The sequence below is a fragment of the Hippoglossus hippoglossus genome, chromosome 17, assembly GCF_009819705.1.
Source record: "Hippoglossus hippoglossus isolate fHipHip1 chromosome 17, fHipHip1.pri, whole genome shotgun sequence".
NCBI classification, from domain to species: domain Eukaryota; kingdom Metazoa; phylum Chordata; class Actinopteri; order Pleuronectiformes; family Pleuronectidae; genus Hippoglossus; species Hippoglossus hippoglossus.
In genome coordinates, this window is record NC_047167.1 from 14,130,883 (window position 1) to 14,157,540 (window position 26,658).

General features: G+C 42.8%; 1 protein-coding gene across 2 annotated transcripts in view; it reads left to right on the forward strand.

Annotated features, from left to right (window-relative positions):
* Window positions 1-25,402, forward strand: part of pbx1a (pre-B-cell leukemia homeobox 1a) — a 49,152-nt gene extending 23,750 nt beyond the window's left edge. Inside the window, exons 3-9 of one of the 2 annotated variants that reach the window (XM_034614618.1) lie at window positions 14,089-14,333; window positions 15,960-16,150; window positions 16,388-16,523; window positions 17,845-18,004; window positions 18,922-19,034; window positions 20,257-20,346; window positions 23,528-25,402. In XM_034614618.1, the coding sequence (XP_034470509.1) occupies window positions 14,089-14,333; window positions 15,960-16,150; window positions 16,388-16,523; window positions 17,845-18,004; window positions 18,922-19,034; window positions 20,257-20,346; window positions 23,528-23,620 (1,028 nt within the window). In that variant the 3' untranslated portion in view covers window positions 23,621-25,402. The remainder of the gene's footprint in view (window positions 1-14,088; window positions 14,334-15,959; window positions 16,151-16,387; window positions 16,524-17,844; window positions 18,005-18,921; window positions 19,035-20,256; window positions 20,347-23,527) is intronic. The other variant, XM_034614619.1, reaches the window with a different exon arrangement.
* The last annotated feature ends 1,256 nt before the right edge of the window (window positions 25,403-26,658 follow it).

Sequence of the window (26,658 nt, forward strand, 5' to 3'; positions counted from 1 at the left end):
AGTGCTCGGAGTGGCAGGCAAAGAGAACTGTCAACCTGTCACATTTCTCCCTCCTCTTCCCCCTGATAAATTAAAGTTACACAGTGTGCGTGTTGTAGCAGCGGAAGGCTGTGCAGAAAGCCTGGCTCCTCAGGTCTCAGGAGATAGCTGGCAACTAGGTCAGACTGATAATGTAATCCGCTGACTGGATCCTCAGCCCACTAAATCCAGAGAGAAAAGCATGACAGGAAAAAAGCGAGAATGTAGGAGGAAAATAGGAACTTTTATGTGTTGTTGCACTTACTTAGCGTTACCTCTCCGGCTCCAGTTAATGAAGTTTATAGAGGAATAATGTCCGCGTGGTCTGTTGTGAGGAAATGCATCATATCCAGCTGGTGTGAGTGTTCATGGTTAATCAAAAAGTGTCATCCATGTCAGTACAGCTCACATTGTCATACAGGAAACCTATACTCCTTTTTCCCTGCGTTATCTTTGCACCGCACTGCACATTCGCAAAACAAAACAGTATCATGCGGGTCCGCGGGGATTGAGTGACAAGAATAAGTTCCCGCATCAGCAAGGTGCATTTTCATTCCCATGCAGTATTCCAGAGAGGCTCGGTGGGTCCACTGTGACAACTCTGCCTCCCTGCAGGTGTGGAAATGAAACGGGGCCTATAAATAGCGCGGGGCAGCTGGGAGGAGAGCATTGTAAAGCAGGGGGGAGGCAGCGGGGGAGGAGGAGGACGAGGGGGGGGGGGGGGATTAGAGGTCCAGCTGGGGATGCAGGTGTGTGGAGGCTGACCGCCAGAATATGACTGCCGTCTTACCCAGGGGGCCCGGAGGCAGGAGGCTGCAGCTGGATGCAGACAAGTGGAGAACTGCAATATACTGTATTATCAAGTTGAATTCATTTAGTGTTTATGTGACAATACTGAAAAACCAGAAAGAGACGTACAAATAAAAAACAATAGTGTGTTGCGATGTGTAAATATTTGAAAGGATAACTTTATTGTCACCTCAGTTAGCGAAACAGTTGAATTAGGGCTTCACAACTATTTATAGGTGATATTTTTTTAAGGAGGTACAGGCGGCTCCAGTGGAGAACTGAAAAAAAAAGAAATATTGTTGTTTCTTTTTTTTACACAGATGTTAAAAATCAATGATGGGTAGAAGATCTGGATCTAACAACATGTAGATGAAAAAAAACACATCTTACATCAAATACACTGTTTTTAAAATGAGCATTTCTTTTCTCTGTAGACTCTCATTTAAAATGCAAATGAGAGATACAAATCATAATACATAGGAAAGAGGGACATTTGATATTTTTGGTAATAACGCTGCAGTCTTTAGTTTTGTGCTATGCCGGATGAACTGGCTGGAATGAACTGAATGGGTAACAGAGATAAAGTTTGATGCTGTTTCCATGGTTACAGCTGTCTGACTGTTGGATGCTGAGCTGCTGACTGTGGCTCCGACAGTAAACAGTCCTTCTCCTTCTCTTCAGTATCTCTGTGCCATCTGCGCAGGTTCAACCGCTGAAGGCATCATTCAGAGTTTCAGCTCGAATTAAATGAAAATGTTTACAAATCTTTACCTCTGCCAAGGAGGCCATGTTTTCACCAGAGTTTGTTTGTTTGTTTTGAGCTTGTTTATTTGTCAGCAGGATTACCCAAAAAAATGAAGGAAGAGAACCAATTTGCTCCAAAGATGGTGACAGGGTGGGACATGGGCCAGCTTTTTTATGTGGGCCACATAAGTATTGAAGTTAACGCTTTTCTAGTCATACAGGGCTACTATGCAGCACTTTTTCTATCACACAGCATTCACACACTGTCCGCACAGCCGTCAGGGGCAATTCCAGGTTTAGTATCTTGCCCAAGGACACCAAGGGTATGCAGAGGGGAGTCAGGGATCGTACCACCAACCTTCTTGTTAGTGGACGACCCATTTAACCACCGCTCCTGATCATCTCTGGCTCTATAGGTGCAAGGTGAAGATTATCAGACAACTTCCTTTTTCCTTTGTATTTCTATTATAGGCGCGTATAATGGTTTGTCCTTGGTGGAGGTATGAGCTCATTGAGAGCTACTCTAAAGTCTGTATTCACATCAGTGTGCAACGGTTTGGAAAATATGGGTAATTGTGACAATACAATACAACATATATATATATATATATATATATATATATATATTCAATTGACTGATACAATACAATAGAGTAGTAGATTTAAGGTGATTTCAGCTGATGCTGCAGTTTGATTTTATTTGAGGTTTTACATTTCATTGACTTTTTTATTCATTGATTTTTCTTTTTTTATAAAGAACACTTAACTATTTTCGACAGAGCTGACCACAGCATCGATGCAAGTGCTGCATGAGAGCACAGGCCCTCAGGTTGGAACAAAGGAAAAGTCAAAAAGCTGCAGAAGAAGAAGTACCCTGTGTTTCTCATGTGTGGTGACAGTCAGAGAGGTTTTCACGAGCTGTGGATATTGTGTTTTAAATAGTTGTCACACCTTCTCTGGCGACATCTGTACGACTACGCTTTCAATTGAAATCGCAATAACTCTGCTGCAGATACGCCTGGCGTCCACACTACTCCAGAGTTTTAGAGCTGCATACAAAAACTGAGAAGTTTGGAAACGCTGCTGGCTGTTCAAACCAGCACAGTCCTGTAATGTGTTTTCAGCTGTGTCAGCTTTGTTTTAAAACGCCTTTGTCAAATGAAAACGTTGTAGCCTCTGACCTCTCCATCCCAAGATTTGCTGTAGTTTTTGTAGTTTGCTTTGGCAGAGGAGATTTCCCACTGACACAGTGACCCAGATTAAATGTAGTTTCTGATCTGCTTGGCTCAAACATGTGAAGTTAAGTCAGTAGAACCTCGACCAGCAGTCCGAGGCGTTTGTGAACAGTGACGTCGATACCAGAACCTGCGTCAACAGCATGAAAAGAACTGGGTCAGCATGCATCCAGCAGTGGACCCATGTCATACACGTGTCTCTCATTTGAATGGTGTATTAGTGGTGCTGGCGCGAGCTGCTGACGCCACAGGGCTGTCTGCATTTTACATCACGTTGCTCCTTTCACAGGGAGCAGTGTTGTCTTTACTTTTTAAAATCAAGCCTCGGATATTAGGGCAGAAAACGTCGCTCTCATTCCCGACGGATGACTCGATATGCTTTTCATGTAAACGACGTCTAGCACTTACACGCCGGTGTTTGCATTAATGCATTAATTCCTCAGTGCTATATGCTTTTTGTAGCTGGAGGCAAAATGACACATTCTCATCAAAAACACACTCCCCCGCTCGCAGTCCCACTCCACGTTTCAGCGCTGATTGACAGCAGGAGCTCCCACTGACCCACTATTCTGCTACAGTGGGACAGTCCCACAGGCTTGTGATTAATGACCAGGACTTATACGCTGGTGGTGTGGTAGTCCTGGCTGCCAGGCCACTTAGACTGCCTGGACCACTACCTCTGCTGTAAACACACACACACACACACACACACACACACACACACACACACACACACACACACACACACACACACACACACACACACACACACACAAACACACATACACACTATCTTACTCTCTCTCTCTCTCTCTCTCTCTCTCTCTCTCTCTCTCTCTCTCTCACTCTCACTCTCTCGCTTTTCTGCCTTCAGGCATTGCATCGTAATAATCATTGTTACAGCTGTAAACCTTTGTCCTAAGTTGACCCCCTCCGACACACACACACACACACACACACACACACACACACACACACACACACACACACACACACACACACACACACACTTACAACACCATGAACTCACATGCTTTTGCTCTTGCCCTCTCTGAGCAAGAAGCTGCAGCTTTTCAACACAAACATTAGTCAAATTTTATTTGCATTATTTCTGCATTAGAACATTTCTGGTGTCATGCATTAAAAACAGCTTAATTTTTTTCATTTTGTTTATTTCCTGCATTGTTATGTCACATATGTGAAGCTACAAACAGGTTGTTAGTGGAAGTTAACAAAGATATGAAGAGAAATATCTCTGTATGAGACGCAGCTGCTCTCTCACTCTAATGGACAGTGATCCCTCACATTGTTTTTCTCTCCTGACAGCCGGGGGCAGGCCGAGCATCACTAGTCTTTTGAACACCAGGCCTGGCAAAACAGTAAACCTCCCTGGGATTTCCATAGTTATGACAGGGCCCAAACAAAGTGCACACACAGCAAAACAAAGTCGCTTTGACTTATTCTGCCTTGATGGGAAGCTCCCTGATAAATGCAGCAGGAGATGAATGTATATTTCTTTCCTGGAACGAATCTCTCAAGTGTTGAAATGTTAATTGCACCTTGAAGCCGATCAAGCATTTGGATGGCAGCGGCCCACCTGCCAGATTCTAAAATGCAACTTTGTGCTGGAGTTGTGTTTTAATGACTATAGAGAATCACTTGTAAATAACTGTGTGTGGAGTTTTGTAGTTTGAGTTATTAATCAAATAAAAACACTAATGTGGTATTAGCTGTTTAATTATAAACTTAATATCGTTGGGCTTTTGGCTGCTGTCTGGACAAAACATTACATTTACAGATGTTCTTAGCTTTGAGAAATTGTGATGGCCTTTTTTTCCCTATTTTCTCACTTTCTGGGACATAAAACTGGAATCAATTCATCATTGAGTTTTTAGAATAGAAATTAATCTGCATATATTTGAATAAATGATGAATCCATTGTTTTGGTGATTTGTCAAGTAAGTGACGAATATTCGCTGGTTACAATTTCCCAGAGGATTGTAGACTGCATATCTCTCTTAAATTAAAACAAGCCGTACAGCTAAGGCCACATTACGCTTCTCAGCTACACATTGGTGGTAGTTGCAGGTTTCTACATCTATTTGTCACCGTACAGCAGCTGAAAAAAGCCTACACCTCCTTTGAAACCGCGTTTAAATTAACGAGATCCAGATTTTCATGGTAATCTGTCTGCTAGTCTCTGTGTAATCCTGTTAACTCACAAACAAACAAACAGGTCGAGGTAACAATTATTCAATTGAGGAAATAATCTGCCGCTTGATGGATAATGGGCATAAATGAGAGTTGCCGTCCTGGATGAATCAATAATTCAAGTTGTCAGCATTTGCAGCCGTCATATTGGCCAGTAATGTCATTCTCGAGACCCGCCGCACTGACAATGTTCTAGATAGTCTTATAGTTTAGCTATGGTTTGTCATGGGACAACAGTAGTGTCCTCTGTAGTCTTATGAGAGTGTGACCTGAGCTTGTGCGGAGCTTCAGGGCTTCTGCTGCAAAAACATTTGGACAGGGGGAGAAGATCTAAAAGCTGATGATGATTTAACCCCTAAAACGTTCCAGGATCAGCGTTTATCAGGGTTCACGTCGCCGGTCAATTCCTCCTTTGTACTTTCTGATGCAACCCTTCCCCTGACCTGAGATGCTCAGTTTGCATTGTATCTAAACATAGACAAGACAATGGGATCATATCTTTTTAAAGAGGAGGCACAGGCATATGGCTAACATTATTATCATGCCATTCAAAGTGACCACTTGTGCTTTATGAAGAGGAGCATTGTCATCAAGGAAGATATTGGTCCCAGTGGAGATGAAATGCATCACAGGATAATCTAAGTAAGCACTCAGGATCTTTTTTTAAAGGTAAAGAGGATAGTGCAGACTCAACCATGTGAGTCTTTGCAGGATAATAATCGTGTGTGTGTTTCTGTTCCCTGGATGTTGTGGGTGGGAGGTTTATTCTTCCAGAGAGGCAAACTACACAAGCCGGGCTCTCCTCATAGCAGCGCTGCGTAAAATGCATGTTCACATGTTGTCAAGTAAAAGCCGAGCACAGCGAAGCAGAACCACGAGCGCTATTGTCTAAGAGAGGCCATATGGTGGGTGTCCTTGTGCGGTAGCTTAAGGGACTCTTTCTCCCACAGATGAGACGGTTTTGTTTAGATGCAAACGTCCTCTCTCTCAGGCGTGTGTGCGTTTGTCAGACCCTGCCCCATCGCCCACCTCTGAGATTGCACCGTTCCCAACAGACCCCACGGACAACCCAGGTAGACCTAAACAATTACACGTCCTCTGCGTCCCCCCCCCGTCCCCCCCCCTGTCAAAGAGCCCACCCCTACTTGTCGAGCCGTGCTCCCTGCCTCCAGATGTGGCTTAATTTACTGCGACTCTGCTAATTGCTGTAATTAAGGATTAATTACTGTTAATTACCTTCGCATAAACTCATCACCAGTCAAAGAGCGGAGCCTTATGAAATGTGCCATGCACAGGAATGCACACCGCGGGGACTTGAGGAGGATTGTGTTGCTGGACCTCTTGTTTCGTGTCTTGTCCTGGTGCGTTGGGAGCGCTTGTAGGTTAACAGTTTGGGGCAGGACGCTAACTGTCACGCACCATCTCCTCCCTGACTCCGGAGGCCTTACACGGCATCTCCTCAGCAACTGTTGCCAGGGACGCACGCCTTCATCACACTGTTATTTCATTAGAGGCCCGGGATTTATTTGTGGGAAAGTAGAAGACAAATTTGACACATTAAGGAAGTCAGTGTAAAATTGTCACCAATAATATATTATATCCTGTAACTAAATTCTATAGTAAGCCCTTAAACCAATGCATTATGGTGTGGATCAGAATCAGAGGGATGATCCAGAAATTTGTTTTTCAGTCTTTAACATTGCCAGATCGGTTGGGAAGGCATCCACATGTTAATTGTTTTCTCAGAAAATAATTCATGGATCTTGATAAAAAAAACTCTGACATATTTAGGAGGTTGGTATCGATGAGTTTGTGCAAGTTGGTGCAGATAAAATGAAAACAGGATGTAGTGAGTTTAAATATGGTTTCATGAGAGTACTCTTGTGTCGTGGTGTCGTTATGCACTCCACTGAGCATCGTTCTAGGTTACATACACTTGTAAGACGTGTTGTGCCATCACTAATTGCTGCATAAAATGGGTGAGGAAGTGGGTCAGACAGTTGCTGACATTGTCGGATGCTGCCCCTCTTACACCGATGGTGTGTTGAGGAATACAAGCAGCTGAAGACGCTGACCATGTAAATGCATGTCCCAGGTTCAAATCCCAGGGAGCTCTCTGATCACCTGCACACTACTAAATAAAGGTTAAAATGCTAAATATCACTTTAGAACAATAAAGCACCTGGTGCCTGTTCAAAGTGTCCCTGTAGGTAGTGGAGTAATGAGTTGTATTTACATCACAGTTTATGTGACAGTTTATATGACATTGTTATTTATGGCCTGTGTTCATTTTTTCATCACATCAAGTAACAGTTATAGTAAAGCGATGTCCGAGGCTTCCTCAGAGTTGAAACTGAACTTCCGCGGGTTCTCAGCAATCAGGAATACACCCGCCGAGTTTGAAGCTGAAGGGACATTGTCAGGCAAATGAAAAGACACACAGACACAGATTCCTTCATGTATTTTGCCCAAACTCCATCTATAAGTTGTTGTGATCAGGGATTTGTTTACTTCGTGTTCTCCCAATAGAGACGTCTTTGTCTCTTTGCAGACAGGCTGACTGTGCAGCTCTCTGCTCCACAAGCTTGTGACTTCTCCTCAGCTACTCAGCCGCTGCAGCCTGGAGCTGTTAGAACAGCACGGACTGAGCACGAGTTTGATTCAGTCAAGAGGATATATATATTTTAAGACACCTTGAGAAAGACTGACAGCCGCGGGGGCTACTGTATTGTCTATTTTGAATAATGAATTATTTTAATGAAGGGTTTTTAAATGGGAGTGCTCTGCATTGGTGGCGGGGCGGTGCTCTGAATGGTCTTCTCCTCTGGCGCTCGCTGCCTCATTATCAGGCCAGCCCCTCAGGCCTCAAACTGGCCTGCTTAAGCCTCCGATGATGACGATAATTACCGTTATTAGGAGTAGCTGCAGGGGGAACTTGTTCTGAAAAACACCAAGCTGAGTTCTTGCCTCTCTTTCTGCCGCCGCCGCTGCCGCATGAGAAACTACCGATCGCCGGTGGAGAAAGCCAGAGAGGGAGAGAGAGACAGAGGGAGAGGAGGAAAAAAAAAAAAGAGGAGGGGATGAGGGGAGCGGCCACCAAATCCGCCTAATGTGACGCCTGTCAGCTCGTCTCCCACCAGCTGTCACCTCCCAAATGCACTTGGGTTCATTTTTTTAATTGACACCTCGCTTTCCTATTCCATTTCTATTTTTCGCCTTTCATTCTCCCTCCATCACTCTCTTCCCTCCTCGGCGGTGCGATCCACATCTCCTCGTCTCTGCCTGTCCCTCCAGTGTTTCTTTGGTGTTTTTCCTTGTCCTTGGCATACCCCACCCCACTCCTCTCCGCCCCCCCCGCCCGCCCAGTGTCAGATACAACACTCCAGCTCTTGCCCCCTTTTCTGCACATGATACTTGAGATGGCTGATAAAACATAAAGCTGTTTTAGAGCTACTTTATGACTATGCCCTTGTGTACTGAGGCTGTACAGCTTCCCATTATCTGGTGATGGAGAGAACATTTTGGGCCTGAGAAAGTTTCCCATGAGTTCACGACGAGACCACAAATCTAAGCTTCGGTCTCACGGCGCAGAGCGTTTTTAGGACAATTTAAACATCGCCATGTTGAAAGTATAATAATAGTTTCCGCGGCATAGATTTCATCGTGAGCTATGATTAGCAATCTCATAATTATTGTGCTTTCTTTATTAAAGCCCGGATTCAATTCAGTAGAAATGACGGTATATACTGTAAATTGGATATAACGCAGCATAATGCTCATTTGGTGTTCTCAGTAATGATAATAGTGTTGTTTAGCAGTGTAGTTTATCCCTACTGTGTGGGTCAGCATTAAATATGGCACAGTGCTGCATAATGAGGATTGCTTCATTGGTAATTTAGGTCTGAACCTAAAATACTAATCATAGCTGTGAACACAGAAAACATGGAGATCTGACTGGTTACCTCAACATAGGAGGTTGTGTTGTCGTCTGTGTTTGTTTGTTTGTCTGACTGGATGGATTACCAGGAAACTTGGTGGAAGGAGGCAGTATTAGTCAGGGGAGACCTCATTATATTTCTGTGCGGATCTGGATTAGGGGGCAGACACTTTCACCAATTTCCCAGGGAATAATTCATGGATCTTTATGAAAAAATCAGGCAGGACTACACAAAAACTACTGGACATATTACCACACAACTTGGTGTAAGAATGTTGCATGAGTCAGGAAAGAATTCGTGAAATCTTGGAGTGAATATGAATCAGGGGCCAGATCATGGAATTTTTTATCACTTTCTTTATTATTAATTGCGGCTTTTGTTATTTTCCCCAATTTTATAATTCATGTATCTTGATGATGAAAATCAGAGATGTTAAGGGGACTGATATTTATGAGTGTGTGCAATTTGGTGCAGATCCAAATAAAAATCTGGATCTAGTGAATTTACTTGTGGTTTCATAGCGGGACTGTTGGGCCTTGGCCATGAGCTGATTAGTCAATGCAATGGAAATAATGATTAACTGAAGCATTGTTTTTTTCATTGATCAGAGAGTCTCTGGTTTAATGTGTATCGAGAAGAGTTTTGTTATATTTCAATGGGTCTGTATTGATTGATTGATTGGTGGCGTTTGAAAACTCTCGGTTTTGAATGAAGAAAAGTCTCCAGGTTGTAGAGTTAGAAAGAAGAGACCTCACCGGACCTCTGCCTGTGTTGGTGGTCAAGTTGCATTGTGGGTAATGTAGTACTCTCCCACTTTAATAGACTCTCATTATCTGGAGACAGAGGGTTTTTGGCCTCGGTGAGTTCAAGGATTTCAATTTCAGGTACAGTTACGTACAAAGACAGTAAAGACTATTTCAAGACTATTTTAAATAATAGAAAAAATCGAGACTTGTGCATTTGTTTTCATGGACAAGACTTGGAAACTAGCTGCAATTAGCAATCTTAGTATGATGGTGCTGTCTTTATTAAAGCCCCGACACAGTTGGGTACAAATGACCACATATTGACTGAATTGCATATAATGCAATGCTTCCTTCCGTGTTCCCAGTAATGATAATAGCATTGCTTATAGCAGTGTAGTTTACCCCTGCAGTGTAGGTCAGTGTGAAATATGGAACAGCGCCGGGTCCTATGGAGACGGCTTTATTGGACTTGTATCAAACACAGATGAGAGCGAGACGCTGAACTCCTTGAAGGAGCAGCGAGGGGAGGGTTTGTATTAGTGATACTTGTCATGTCTGCTGTAAATCACGCTGCTTCTTTTTTTTCAGGTTCCTGGTTGTTGTTGTTTTGTCTCAGAATGCTGTGTGGCAGGGATGAATGGTGGTGATGTTACATTATCATGTGGCTGTCGCTTTCACTCCTGCTGACTGGTCTGTGACAGGCCCACACACACACACACACACACACACACACACACACACACACACACACACACACACACACACACACACACACACACACACACACACACACACACACACACACACACACACACACACGGTTGTGTCACGGGCAGGCCTGATTTATTAACTGCTGAAACCCTAGATGACATGTGCCCACACAATCGATAGACGGAGCAGCCACTGCCTGCCTCTCTCTGGGGTCATGTGATGTGGAAAGGAGCTAAGACGCACACGTACACACACACACATATATACGCCACAGTGCTGCGGAGTGTATTGCATTACTGTATTGATGGGAAATGGATCCAGTCCATCGCTGGCTGCTTGCTGCCAGTCAGAGACAAGGAGGGTAAACTTTCATCATGGCTGTCAGGGACATCACTGCTGCCTTGTTTGACCGTAAATCTCCCTAATTGTGACAGAATACTTCAACATCATTAATTAAACATGTTTTCATTTAAAAGCACTCGCAGGGCGCCAGGCTGGGCGCTCAGGGTAGACTGCCAATGTGCACGGCTGTGTATTCTGCCTGTGTGTGTGTGTGTGTGTGTGTGTGTTTGCATGTGTGCACCTTTATCCTGCCTGTACGAGTGGGTGGCTTAATCGTCATGTTTATTTACACTGCAGTTGTCTGCAAACAGCAGGCAGTTTGGCGATGGGCATGAGCCAGCTCTTAAGGAAGTAAAGCAGCAGAAATTAATTTTGTCAATAACCAAAACAAAGGCTTATTCTTAGAGTCCCATTTATTATTCAGGAAGCGGCTCGAGAATTGTTTATGATACGTATTCATTTTTTATGCCTTGCCTTTTTGGGTTTAGTGGCCCACATCTCAGGGAGGGAATTATACAAGAGTGTGCACAAAGGGAAGGAAAGAAGAGGAGAGGAGAGGAGGGAGGGAGGGAGGGAGGGAGGGAGGCGACGGAGAGGAGGAATTGTGTCCTCTCATTGTTCAATTAAGTCTGTCGGTAATGATCAAGATGAGATGATGGCCATCTTCTTTTTATAGATACTAATCTGAGGCCGTCCGTGGAATGAGAGAATGGCGGAGCGTGTACGGACTCCATACCTTTGTTGCTGCGATAGACTTTAACGTGTGTATAAAAGGATCTCGGTGTTCAAGTGTTGGGAGCATGTGATGTATTGTAATAGAGGGCAATTCCCTCTGTCAGGTGATTATGTTAATGCATCGTCCACGGCTGCAGAGTTCACAACAAGCAGCCTGACTGGCATTGAGGTCTAATCGATTTCATTGCTATTACTGAACAGAAATAAATAAAGCTGATGGCTGTGGTTAGGGCAATTATGCCACAGCACAGTGAATTGTTTGATTTTCCTTATTAATTGTATTTATTTAATCCATTTCATGCTTTTAGTTGTGCACTCGGGGACTTGGAGCGAATGAATAAATCACTCTCAGGCTCATTAGATTCCCCCTCTGGTTGGGATGTGCCACTATTTTGTCAGAATCAAATTGGCGAGTGTTGTAATTTCCCGCCGGTGTGATTCACATGAAAAATATCCACAGATTCATCTACCTGCACATGTGCACCGCCGCCCACACACACACACACACACACACACGTGCGCGTATGCATCTGCTCCCCACCTGAACTCTTGACCTTTTCCAGCCGTCTGATAGCCATTGACATTTGCCTCTTGAGCTGAGCTTGCTCACGTGTTGGAGCTGATGGGAATGGATGATGTTATTGCTGGAGGAGAAGAAGAAAGGAAAGGGAAGGAGAGAAGGGAAGGGCGGCAGGGGGGTTGAAAATAAGAGGATAGACGACAAGCTTCCCAAGCTTCCCCAGGAATCCATCTGGACCCCCCGCTCACCAGAAAGGTCACAGGGCGACTCAACCTTACATCCTCATTACAAAGGAGCCGTCGCTGTGACTGGAGACTGTGCGCAGGGCTGCAATATGGCTTTTACTGCTCTGTCACACAACCTGTCATTTAGCGTCACTGTCTACAGTCGTCATGGAGGAGACAGTCGCGTTGGGTCGTCCTCCTGAAAGGTTTTGATAGATGCGTGGATTAAATTTGTCGTATGAAAAATGTGGTGGCAGCTTTGCCTTTGTCCTTGAAGACAGTGGATGGAACGGAGGGCTGCACCTGGTCGGCTGTTTTCAGCACCTCCGAGAATAGCAGGCCACTCTGCTGCTTTACCGAGGGAGCCTTCTAGTGGCAGAGAGAGGCAGGGCAGTCCAGCCGAGCCTAAACATAACAACATGCTCCAACACCTGTGTGTTATTGGAGCATGGAGTCAAAATAGTGTTATGGAGTCAGCAGTATAAAGGCTTTTTATTTTTGTGTGAGTGGAGTCTGTGTCTATGGCTCTCAAAATATCTTGTGTGCAAGAATGAATCTGATTTGTACGTGTGCATTGTTTATGCGTGTCCTTCTCAGCAGACCTGTCTTTGCTGCGGTCACGCTGCTGAGAGGCGATCACCCGTAGGTGTTTGAAGACTCACTGTTTTGGTTCAAATCCCCAAACTAATGTACAAAGAGACCCAAGTATCAGTTGTGAAAAAGTCCTTCTTCATTCAGGACCCCTGACACTGTGCATACTGCACTGGGACTTTAAGTGTGGCAGTTACAATATGAGGCAGGGGTGTCACTATGCAGCGGCACTAATGATAACTGTGATATTTAAAAGATAAATAGTGATATCAAATATTATCAAATCATGCAAATAATCTAGGGCCTTAAATTATGTCTGTTTCCTGCTTCACACCTCAAAATTATCTATGTGTTTTATATTGTGTGTAATTAATTTGCCAACTAGAATGGCACTCTGAGCGCACACCCTCGCCAAGGCCCAGCAGTCCCCTTATAAAACCACTTTTAAATTAATTAGATCTAGATTTTTATTTGGATCTGCACCAAACTCTTCCTCGACCCATCCTTCCACCAAGGTTTGTGGAAATCCGTCCCGTAGTTTTGGTGTAAACAACCACCAACCATCAGAAAGGGATGAAAACATAACCTCCTTTATGTTCATTCTGTGTTTTATTCATGTCAAAATGTGCTGAATTACTGAATTCTCATGATTACAAATCACGTGGTAGTAAATTATGAAAGTTTAACCTTTTCTATTCTTTGCTATTTCTATCTAAGTACTGTTATATTTCTAATTTGTGCATCATCATCTTTGTGTTACTTGATTTAGCTCCAGCAAATTTTCGGAGCTGATTTATTTGAGACATTAATGCTCCGTGTCACACTTGTGTCATTAGTTTGTTTTTTGCTTTGTAGGCAACATCTGACGAGATAATAAAGCCATCAGGCGAATATAAAATAAAGCCAGAAACTGAACATAGTCTGAGCATAAGGAGAGCAATGAAAGATGAACTGTGGTGGAAGGCTGTGTTAATTTTTTACATGAAATGATAGTCAGAATCGATGAAATGATAGTTTTACGACCTTCCTTAGCTGCCAGCCTGTGTGAGGCTGCAGGTTTTTATGGCACAGACTTGAACTATTAAAACGACGGCCATATTTCAGGGAGTTCACTTTGGTCGGCTGGACCAGAGGAAAAAAACACTCCTGCGTTTCAGTCACCGTAAAAATTCATCTGCCTTGTTATTCAGTCACTTGGTTCACCTTAAATGTTAATCATCAAAAACACAAATTAGACTTTTCGGTGGCGTGATGTTGACGTCATCACCTTCTTGTCCTCCACAGTGCTCAGTATCCGAGGCGCTCAGGAGGAGGAGCCTCCAGATCCACAGCTGATGCGACTGGACAACATGCTGCTGGCGGAGGGCGTGGCTGGCCCGGAGAAAGGTGGAGGGGCGGCAGCCGCAGCAGCTGCCGCGGCGGCCGCTGGTGGCGTCGGTGCCGATAACTCAGCAGAACACTCCGACTATCGGGCCAAGCTGTCGCAGATCCGACAAATTTACCACACAGAGCTGGAGAAGTACGAACAGGTGGGACCATGAAGATTTGCTTTCAAACAACATTTATTCAGCTACCCTTCTTTTGTATCAGATATAAAATAAATATAAATAAATAATATATTTTTTTTTATATTTATACATTTATAACATAAATATATTTATTTTATGGTAAAATTTCAGCCCGCCGCACATTTTGGTCAACAAGGTGAAAAACTCCTCATAACTCTTTAATGACTTTATTTCAAAGATAAAGGCATTATTGCCGGTCTCGCCACAGACAAATTATGGTGTATATGCATTGCCATCAACACAACTGCTCTGATTTAACTGCATCTCTGGATTGAAATGTACACAATTATCACTTTAAAACAAGAGTAAATCTTACACTTATGTGTAAACTTCTTCACGTTGTGTTCCGAACAGTGGGGGTCAATCTGTATGGACCTACCGAGGTCCGTTACACCAATAGAAAATTTGTATCAGTGTTCTTGCTGCTCCGCGGCCTCTCGCTGAGTCTGGTCAGGTGCCAAATCGAGCCAATTGTACCTAGTTTGTTTACGGGGTCAAAGCAGATGAAAGCACTGATTATCTTGACTGTCCTTTAAACATAAGATTTAATTCTGTCGTAAAGCGCCAGTGTGTCGGGTTTATTGCCAGAATAGAAGAGTTAAACTGAAGTGAATTGAAGAAATTGTGAGAGTGAATATTGTGTTTTTGGCCTCTTGTTCAGCACCTCTTCTCTTTTCCTCTTTGGGTGAATTCATCCTGAGATAATCTGCGTTCGTGCACATTAATAGGAGCACGCTGGCATAAAGGATGGATGAGATATAAGTATAATGCTCTTGCAATCAGCTCTCACAGGCCAACTCATGACAAGCCGAGCTTTCAGAGATGGTATCTTCAGCAGCCAAGCAGCCGTTGTATCAGTCACACACCAGCTCTCTTCCAAAGACTGTAACTCCTTGTCATTCCCTCGGAAGTCAAAGCGCGGTGGGTTTGTCATCTTCTCCGAGGAAGGCGAGTCATCGCTAACTGTCACAGTCAATATACACCTGAGCATTTTTGTGTCACCGCGCTACGTACACCTCGCGCACGTGTGAGTGAGTGGTGTCTGCCGTGTGTGCGCAAGCAGAACGGCGGCGCGGTGCATCACTTTGACTGACGTAACCCCGGTGTTGACAAGCAACAGACACCTTGACTCTGAATGCAGTCATATCCAGTGACTGATTCAGACAGAGGGGGAACGAGGTAGACTGAAAGATGGAGTGAACAGAGGGTGAGACGGTTTAAACCTCTTGAATGTGAACGAGACTGAAAGCCTGCTGTCATTTTAAATTTCTCTTCACTTGTCACATTTTCTCTCCCATTGAAGAGAAGCCTTTTTAATATTCACAGTACCGCGAGTCCTGCTGCCGCCGCTGTATGACTGCGCCGCCACGTTTGTTTGACGTGAAACAGCGTGTGGCGTGTGCTGCTTTAATCCCGACTGCTCTTATTACCCCGAACACTGATGCTGTACTGTCAGCTCCTACAAGGCCCATAGCGGCAAAGTTGCAGCCTCTCCAGAATCCAATTTCACCCTTTTGTTCTGTCTGAAGCTGCTGAGCGTCGGTGATAGTTATTCTTTTTATGAATCCTGTCTGTCTGTGCATCCAGGCGTGCAATGAGTTCACCACCCATGTGATGAACCTGCTGAGGGAGCAGTCTCGAACACGACCCATCTCGCCCAAAGAGATCGAGCGCATGGTCAGCATCATTCACCGCAAGTTCAGCTCCATCCAGATGCAGCTGAAGCAGAGCACCTGCGAGGCTGTCATGATCCTGCGCTCACGCTTCCTCGATGCCAGGTCTGTGTGTCTCCATGCGAGAAAACTCATCCCTCTGTTTTATTGCATTCTGCTTTGTTCTTTTATTTTTAAATGTTCCTTATATTGGACAACCAGGTCCAGATGTGTCCCCACCTTTGAGTTTTTGTTCTCATTTCAGATTAAGCACTGTTAAGCCATCTTGTTTAAAATGCTGTTTAATTATATTTATTTGATTTTGAAGTCTATTTCAATGATTTCCTATCATTCCTTTTCCAGACGAAAGAGGAGGAACTTCAACAAACAGGCGACAGAGATCCTGAATGAGTACTTCTACTCCCATCTCAGTAACCCCTACCCCAGCGAGGAGGCCAAAGAGGAGCTGGCCAAAAAATGCAGCATCACAGTGTCACAGGTAACCGGATTTAACAAAATCATACAATTAAAATGAATAGGAAACAATCTCACTGAACCAAGGCCGGCAGGATCTTACATTTGATTTAATTTGGTTTTTGGTTATATTTCCTCCTGAGACACGCATTTGTTTTTCCAATGGACATAATGAGATGATATCCAGTTCAGGTAGAAAATATATCACCACCCTTACACCCTACAAGCAAGTGGAGAAATACAGAATGATAAATAGTGGTTGAATTGAACATATTCATGGTTTAACATCAATCGAAAGCCTTCTAACTTTGGCTGTGGTTTTACACTGAAATGGTGCTGTAACTAACATGCTGTTAAAAATACAATCACGCTGTTTTTCCAGGAGGAGGGTTGGGGTCTTTTGTGCATTACTTCCTGCAAAAAGATTAAATTAATTAAAAGCCTGACAGAGGCCGAGTCACTGAAGTTAAACGGTTTCTTTGTTAATTTGTCTACCCTGTGTATGAGCAGGTTTGTAAGGTGTATCTCTCAGTCAGTATCTCTCTATGTATTTGTGTCTGTAACTGTCTTGGGAGGTTGGACTTTGAAAATCTTTGTTCTTTTCACCGGCGGTTTGATATTACTTATTAAAAGAACATGCAATGAGCTTGTAAATCCATCTTATTCAATATAACAGCTAAGTGATGCTGTGGTTGTGGTGATCCGGCCACTGTGCTCTACAGTATCTTGTGAGAGTCAGCTGGTGATAAGTGAAATTAGTAATGAACAATTTAACATTATACAAACAACTAACTTGATACCAAACCTTGTTGCAACTGAACTGTTTTGTTTGCGTGTATGATCAGATAACCAGAGAGGAAATGGATAAAAATAGACAAAACACTTTCTGTCACAGTATGTGTGGGGGAAAAAAACTTTAATTCCTACAGTCATCATTTCATTCGAATGGGTCGAAAAAATCCAAATTGAAATAACTTTATCTGTTAGGAGCTTAATTTGCGTTAAAGCATCAATGCGTATCGTCCACATATAAACAACATACAACATACGACATTTTTAATTAGCCAAAGCTTTGATAGTACATACCAAATAATAATAACAATTACTCATCTGCAGTAGTGCACATGTCTACTTGAAAGTAGAAATGACATAGTCACAAAAGTTGGCAGTGAAAATAGGAATCACAATCCAGATGCTGGCTGTTTTGTGTTTATTACCCCAAGAAAAGTGTTATCAAAACTCAAATACCTGCCCTCGGTCTGTCTTTTGTTGGTTTCCATTGCACAGATAAAAGCGTAACTTTATTCTCATCCAGCTGCTGCATCTTGTCCCTGATATCTCGACAGGTGTCGAACTGGTTCGGTAACAAGAGAATCCGATACAAGAAAAATATCGGCAAATTCCAGGAAGAGGCCAACATGTACGCAGCCAGGACCGCGGTCAGCGCAACCAGTGTGTCTGCCCAAGGCAGCCAGGCAAACTCGCCATCAACTCCCAACTCAGCAGGTGAGCGTCAAACAACCGGCTACATCACCAGAACCATTATAGATCGAAGAATCAGTGAAGAGTTATTTTTAGAAGCAGAACACAATCTTCTCATATTTGAGGCACACAACTCAAGAATTCAGTCTCTGGTGCTGTCAGACTAACAGAAGGCCCCTCTGCTCCTTTACTAACCCAGTAATATGATACGTCTCTCTCGCTTCTTCTTATTCCATGTTTTCTCCGCCTTTGCTGTCTGCCTGTTTCTTTCTCTCTCTCTTTCTTTCCTTTTCTCCCTCCCTCTGTTATTGACCTCTCGTTCTTGCGGACGCTAATTTTTCCTGCCTCTTGTCCGGTTGACCTCGTGCATGCCATTAAGCTGCTCGGAGGGCAAGCGCAGTCTTTTGTCATATAGCGACTTTCGCAACTGTATTGGATTAGGACCGGGTGTTGAAATCAAGTTACGCGATGGTCTCTTTACATCTGGGGAGCTGGGGTCCATTAAAGGACGACGACTATTCTTTGGGTCTTCCTGCAGATCAATTATTACTTCCTTAATGAAACACTCGCAGCATGGACATTTAACAACCATGTAATCAATAAGCCTTGTTTTAACCGGACTTAAACAGTTTTATGATGATTTTCTGTCTCGTGGTTCTTGTTGGCTGTTTTTTTTCTTTTGAATTATGGTTCAGTGATATTTGAATGTGCACCCACTGCATTTGTAGCGAGCAGGTTTGCAGGGAAAAACCTGTTTCATGATGCCTGCCGCCCTCCCAAACTAACCCACTTAATGCACTTGTGCTGATGCATGATCATTTTAACTCCTTTTCCTTCCCTCTATTTTCTGTCCCTCTATTTTCTTCCCTGCTTCTCTCCTCTCTTCTCCTTCCTCTCCTCTCCCCTCTTTCTTGTCCTCCTCTGCCTCTGTCTATTCTCAGGTTCTGCTGGCTCTTTTAACATGTCAAACTCCGGAGACTTGTTCATGAGTGTGCAGTCCCTCAATGGGGACTCGTACCAAGGGGGGCAGGTTGGGGCCAACATACAATCCCAGGTAGGCGCCTCTATGAGTCTAGTGACTGAAAGCTCACTTCTTATTTCCTTCCACCGCTGACCAGTCTGTAAGTGTGGACGCACGCACTAACTTGCCCTACGCAGTCAGACAGAGGTTACTCTTAGCCCGGAGCTTTGCATTAATGTCGAAGCCATTGTCAACCCACAGACGACTGCAGACAGTTTTGGAAACGGTGCAACACTCATCAATGCTCCTGACAAGAGTTCACATAGCCACTGGTGCACTGTCGCTCCCTGACCTTGCCCCAGTGGACAGCGATGACCAAATCCAGTGTTCCTCAGCGTTATAACTCTCGTCGTAGATGAAGGAATCACCACCCGAAGTTATGTTTTCATTTAGTTTTAGTGCTGCTGGCGTCCTTTCTTTTATCCCGCCGTCCCCCCTTTTCTATTCAGATCAGCTCTCCCAATGCTTTAGGTCGCTCATGAATATGCAAGAAAGACAATGATGAAGACTACAGGGGGTAGAGAGGTCTTCGGGGTTGACTTTAAATTATTGAATCTCATGTTAGTTTAAAAGGATTATTTTTCCAATCATGGCCCGCACTCCCAGAGGAGAGCAATTAAAAGAAGGAAAAAAGAAAAGAGAAAGTACATCTTTGACTAAATTAGACTCGCGAGTAGAGTCGTCTGATTGGTTGTAATAATCCATAAAGCAGTGCAGTGTGTTTTCATGCTGCTCCTCCAGCTTCCTTCACAGTGAACATCAGAGTGGCTGTGCATTCCAATTAAAGAACTTTTATTATGAAAATTATTCAAGATGTATTGATAGATAGATAGATAGATAGACAGACAGACAGACAGACAGACAGACAGACAGACAGACAGACAGACAGATAGACAGATAGACAGATAGACAGATAGACAGATAGATAGATAGATAGATAGATAGATAGATAGATAGATAGATATTTTATTGGCAGCCATGTTGGGTATTTGTGTTTCTATGTAGAGCGTTTGCTCCAGTGTCATATTCTCAGTCGTTAGTTCTTGTCATGCTTCTCGTATTTGTGTCCTTTTGTGATGTCTGTTATCGTGCTTGTAGTAGCAGCCAAACCCTTCTGATTCACCGTTTGTAACCTTTTCTTGTTTATGGTACCCTTTCACTATCAGACTGACCTTTCCTTTGTGCATGGCTGTCTTTGTTATCCAGAGCTTTTTGTCTGACCGGGCCTTTTGTCTGTGTGTCCCCGCTGTTCCAGGTGGATACCCTTCGCCATGTTATCAGCCAGACCGGCGGATACAGTGACAGCCTCGCAGCCAGCCAGATGTACAGTCCACAGGGCATCAACGTAAGACCTGTAAACAATCTCATTCTGTCTTCTTCTTCTTCTTCTTTGCGATGATTCCCCGGTTGCAGGATGTGTATTATATTGTGTCACTCTGTGTGTGTACTCTGGGATGCCACTTAGCAGAGTTTGTCGGGGTTGGGCTGTTGTCCAGTTGTCTCCCCCTCCGTGTGCCCCAGCGTTGCCCTAGGTGGCAAGCAACGAGGCAGCAACCAGGCTGAGTAGCTGGACTCGCTCCGAGCCTGTCGGAGGATATTAGTGTTTGCGAGGCACCTGCAGTCGACAGGAACAAGGACACAGGTGTCATCCTCCCTCCCGATGCTGCTCTCACATTGGCACCATAGGACGGGGTCATACCTCTCAAACCCCTCTGCCAAAAAAAAAAAAAATGGCTTCACAACAAAGAAAAAGTTCCCAGTGTCTAATTCTTAAAATAACTCTTTAGCTTGTCAAAGGCCGGGCAGAGTTTTCTGGGTCCCTTCGCCGGGCTGGGCAGGGCGGGACAGGCGACACTGGAGGCGGTGTGCTCGCATGTAGATCCACAGCGACAGGCCGCGCCGGGCTTAACAGAATCAATACGACAGTCACAGGGACAGAAAGAGCGCGGCTTTGGGCTAACAGTCCAAGCACATTGGTCAGATCATTCATCCACAGGAACAGCGACACTGACAGCCAAGCCTGCAACACCCCCTGTGCTAAAATAAGAACGGACGCACCAAGCCAGTTACAACATGCAACAGGCTCCACTGGAGATAGGTGGTGGATGCTTTGTGTCGCTGTGTGGGATATTGGGGAAGCAGATCAAAAATTATCAGTGAGCGAAAAAGTCTAAGCTAGGTGTTTATGTATTGAATTAACAACATTGTGAATCAATTACGGATTTCGAGCACCAGTTTCCCTTTCATGTATTTATTTTACATTGGGGTCACAGAGCAAAGCATTTGATTTCCAGACAAAAAATACACCCTGTGGTCGTTTTACAAAACTATTGCTCCGGAGGTCATCAGAAAGACTTTTAATCCCTTTCTTACGTTGTGCCTCTTTTTCAAAATATACCGTATCTTCTCACACAATCTGAAAACAACCAGAGCTAGAATGTCACTCAGTAGAGCAGATGCCTCCGCCAAGGTCCACCACATTTAAATTCAGTACATCCAGATTTTTATTTGGATCTGCACCAAATTGCACACACTCCAGATCCATGAATTATTTTTGAGAAATCAATGAAAATGTTGACAAAATCTCATAAAGGAAGCGGGAAAAAAATTCCTGGATCCGCCCTCTTTCTTCCTTGGGTCAGGCCTCACCCTCCCACAGACTTTCATTGAAATAGGTTCAGTTGTTTTTGCGTCATCCTGCTAACTAATAAACAAACAAAATTACACAATAAGTGTTATTTCCATATTCTTAAATTAGAACGCACAGCTGCAACCTGAGAAGCTGGGCAAATATTTTGGTTTTCCTGCAAACCCAATATAATGCTGTTTTCATTCTCGTGGTTTTACGACTCCTTGAGGATCAAGCAAATGGTAATGAGGCTAATGAATTTCTCACCAATCAGTTTAAACATAAATCTTAATAAATTGTCTGAGTTTTATAATTAAACTAAAAATAGCTACAGCCACAACAAGCAATAATGTACAACCAGAAACTCACAGTCCAGTCCAGTTAAAAATATCAGAAATTAAAATATCAGTCTGTGATGTTTTCTAAAAATACTTATTGTGAAATAGATTTTATTTCATTTCAGATTAAATTTGATATAAACAATAAAAATAGTAATATAGAAACATACAGTATAGAGGATATTATTGTATGGAGATGTGAGGCTCTTATAGTGCTTTTATAATAATAGCACACTTAAAACACAAATTGCAAGGAGCTGTGAATTTAGTGTTGCATTCATTGAGCGCACTTGATATTTGTTTCTTTCTAAGAACTACTGACTGAAGTCTCGTGGTTCACCTCTCGTTCTTGATCACCGAGCAGCAATTACACCCCTCAAATTGCTGGTGGGTGTTGCCTCTCTCCGAGACGAGAAATGTTTGAATAAGAATAAGATGACAGACAGTCTTTACGCAAAATAACAGGGTTTGGAAATAAGGGGCTGCCAGAGCACATTCCCAGCTCTCACTAATAGCGCGGAAATTGCAATTAATGTCCGTAATGGTCTTTAGTCGAGCTTTTATCATGATTTGAGAGGGCTTCCATTTTAAAGAGCTACTTTTTATTGTGATAATTTATTCTTTTGTCAAGCATCTCAGGGGTATATTCTGAGATATATGAAAGGTCCCTGTAGTCTGTGTCTCATCTCTCCTTTTTATCTCACATTATTATTATTTCAGCTGTTTGGAGGGAGAAATGAGGGAAGTGGCGCAAGCATTTATTTTATTTTTTTTAATGAACAGTCTCATAGAAAAGAGTTGCCAGTTTTTACAGTTGACTTTTAGATTAGCTGTTGGACATCACTGCTTGCATTTCAAATTAGGACTCACGTTATCTTGATTTATAAAATGTACAGTATATATATATATTTTATATGTGTATGTCTGCGCTCATGCACAGACTGTAGATGCACATACCAGCTGCAGTATATGTCATAACCTCCTCCGTGCTAGTGTGTGGGAGATGGGCCAAACTAAAAAAGTCAAAGTACGTCGAATCCATTTTTCTCAAAGATGGATTCTGTCATTTTACATAGTTCTCCTCACACTGATGTACGTCCAAGTAGAATACTATTATCTCCAGTAAGTTTGGTTTTTATTTGATATTATAAAAATGGGCAGAATCCTCATGATTGACAGCTAAGACTGACGATAGCGATTGGTACGTCTATCCATCCCCCGATCGCTACTGTGCGGACTCTGGCTCTAAATGCACAAGATGGTGGCGTTCCTATTCACAGCATTTCAGCTTCATTTCTGGATAGTGGGAGGAAGACCACCACGTTCATCATGATGAAGGAATATTGGGGCTCAGTGATGTATTAAGTGTTAGTAGTGAAACAGTGGAGGTCTGTGGAACAGAGGAAAATGTTATATTAGACTTTGGTTGCAGAAGCAACACTTGAATTGATTATTCGGTCTTTTCATATAATTTGTTATGTGTTATCATTGAAGATATGAGCATTTTGTATCAGACTGTATTTCTATTAAATGATCTATTTCCTGTCTTATTTCCACAGACAAATGGCGGCTGGCAAGATGCTCCGACTCCTTCGTCAGTGACATCGCCCACAGAAGGACCCGGGAGCGTTCATTCGGATACTTCCAACTGAATATATCCATCTCTACAGCTCATCCACAAGAAAAAACAAACATGGACTGACCTTGCTATTCACAGTGTTAAACAAAGGAATTCACATCTCAGTGTTTGGAGAGTTACTGTGAAAACCTAACAAAAAAACAAACAAATAATATTTCCTCTGCTTAGAACGTTGGACATTTGGGATACAAACAAAAAGTTTCACAATAAAAACGAAAACAATGCCGCAGACAACGGAGACATTTGTACAGATTTCACATTATATTCAGAGGGCTGGGGTTACGTCTTCACTCGTAATGTTTTCATTATGATGAAATGATATGATTAAGTAATGAAAATCAAATCATTGATTTTAACTGAAAATACTTCATTCTACCTCTCAGCCACTTAAAAAAAAAAAAGTAGAAAAAATTGTCAGTGACCATTATTTGTTTTGTAAAATGAAACTTTTGTCTTTGCAAGCAAGGGGCACATCTTCTTACTTACATTTTGTTGTCTCTCACCTATTCTATGGTACGCCATTTAGACTTAAATATTGCTCAGTTGTTTACAATGTGTGCTTGATAAAAAAAGTATGTTCATCTTCCCCTCTGTCTCCGACGAGTCAAAGCAGACATCTTACCTCTAAGGTAACCCTGTGAAGTATGTTATCTGTAAAACAATAAAGAAATACTTGTCATCAATTGGACAAGCTTGACATCATTCATTAAGGCGGAGGATATATCAGCTTAAAACTAATTATTTTACACGCCGTTGGTTTTGGTTCTGCAGCATCTTGGTGGAGTGGCAATCGCAATGAGAAAAGGAGGATTTTTTATTTTTCACTTGAATCCATCATTGTTTTCCACCGTCACCGCTGCAGTAGATAAGTTTCTGACGATGCCAAACTGCTGACGTAACCAAAACAAAACCGTCAAGAGAAGTTTGTCAACGTAAAGCCAGTTTGAATATATCATTTCCTCACATCTATACACCGTCATCTCTTTATCTTTTCATTCAAATCACCATCTTCTTCAATTTACCTTTGGTGCTACGATCAAGTGAACAATACCGTCCCACTGAGAGAAGTATCACCTTCTGCACTGAAGACAGTCTGTCACGGACGTCTGTAACCGAGTTTGTGTTTCAGCCCAGGAAGTCATTATGTTGAGAGAGTTTTAACGCGCTTGCTCGGTGGATCCTCGCTCCTGAATCTGCAGCGCAGGTCCGGAGATGCTCAGAGCGTTGCAGCCACTGATCATCGCCGTGCAAGAAACATCTGGACACACCTGTTCCGCTGCTCAGCTGAGGACACGCTGATGAAAAGATAATGTTGTGTTTCACCTTATTTTTTGTTGAACTGTGTCCTCTTCCTCGCGCTAATTCACACATGAATCAGTATATTACTCTGCTGGTACTGCTTTAGTCGCCCGAGAACTGACGCCAAAACAAATGTAGACACGTTGCTTGTCTCACTACTATCAGGCTGATTTTTTTTCAGTGTCAGACATTTATGAAGATTGTAAATGTTAACCATTTAGCACTAAAGAAGGGGCGAGTCATTATGTGGGATGATGTGTTTTCTGACCAGTCTAACATTGTTTATAGACACTTTTTTATGTTGTGTGGCCTACTTGTTTTTGTATTCTGTTTTTTTTTTTTATTGTTATGCTTAATGTTGGCTATTACTTTTTGCTTTCCTACTCTTGTGAATTAGCTCATGAACTTTCAACATGTGTTTATGTGCACCATTGTGCTTGACTTGCTTTGTTGGAAAGGGTTTTCAACACATTAAAAACGATATGTCATACAGCGAGACCACACATCAGCAGTTTTTTATTGTGGGGGTTTACGAGAGAGCAAAGACTCAGCGTTACGTAAAAGCAACCGGTGGCGTGACGGCGATCACGGTCACTGTAGTGATAACTAAAGGTCACCAAAGGTCAGTGGCTGCCAACAGACATCCCCTCTTTTACATGTTTCGTCCTTTCCATACTGGCTCCTGTCCAGCGAAGTAGTGTATATGTACTCAGACAAGGACACGTCCATGCACACCAGTGGTGGATCTAGGATTTTTCAAGATCAGGGGCCATAAAGGGGCCACTGTAGAGGGGACAATTATATGTCCAACATCCATGCACAACTCGTGATTCAGTAAGGTGCACATTTAAGTCACTGCTTGTTTACTGTTAGGTCTGTAGCTTTGAGCAACACCACACATCATTAAATAGATTTTGAAAATCGTTCCTTGTCCAAGCACATTGTGTACTTCAAAAAAGCTTGTTAGTATTATTAGTAAGTGTCTAGCTTTTCTAAGTTTAATGACAGGACAGGGGCTCTTCAGGGGCCAATCAGATTTCAGTTGGGGCCAGTGCCCCCTGGTCCCAGCCCTGGATCTGCCCCTGATGTACACATTGTTAAAATCCGGTTCAGGAAACATTAAGGAAATGGCTTTTCAACAACATCCCCATCACTTGAAGAAATATAAAGAGAAAAACAGAGTCAGTCAGTTATTTTGCGTTGATGTAAAGAAGCAAATATATATCACTTATATGTTTGTTTTAACTTTCAAAATTACAGTCAAATTTTCCAACCAAATAAATCTGCATTATCTACCTAAACCACCTCTGTCTGAAATGGAGGGAATTTCTTTACATATTCTAAATACTTTTATTTTGCAAAAAATTCCGCAACACATGACCAGTTTTACAAAATACCCACACTTAATAATTTCAACTAGAATGATAAAGCGCATCCGAGGCCCAACAGCTTAAATTAAATAAATCTACACCAAATCAAACACATTCATAGATATTAGAGCCGTAAATGTGCCTGATTTGTTTTCATCATAATGGAAATTGTTGAAAATGCTGGTTACATTATCTCTGAATGTGAAAGAAAGTGTAAAAAAACAAATCCTGGATGAACCAAAATTTAGTGGGTTCTTTCCCGACTGGTACCGCATCGTGAGTACTGGTGGCAGCAAGATGGTGCATATTCTTGGTAATGAAGGAACATGTCTCCCAGTGTGTCAGTGTGGCTCAGTGGTGTGTTTTTAGTTTTTGATCAACA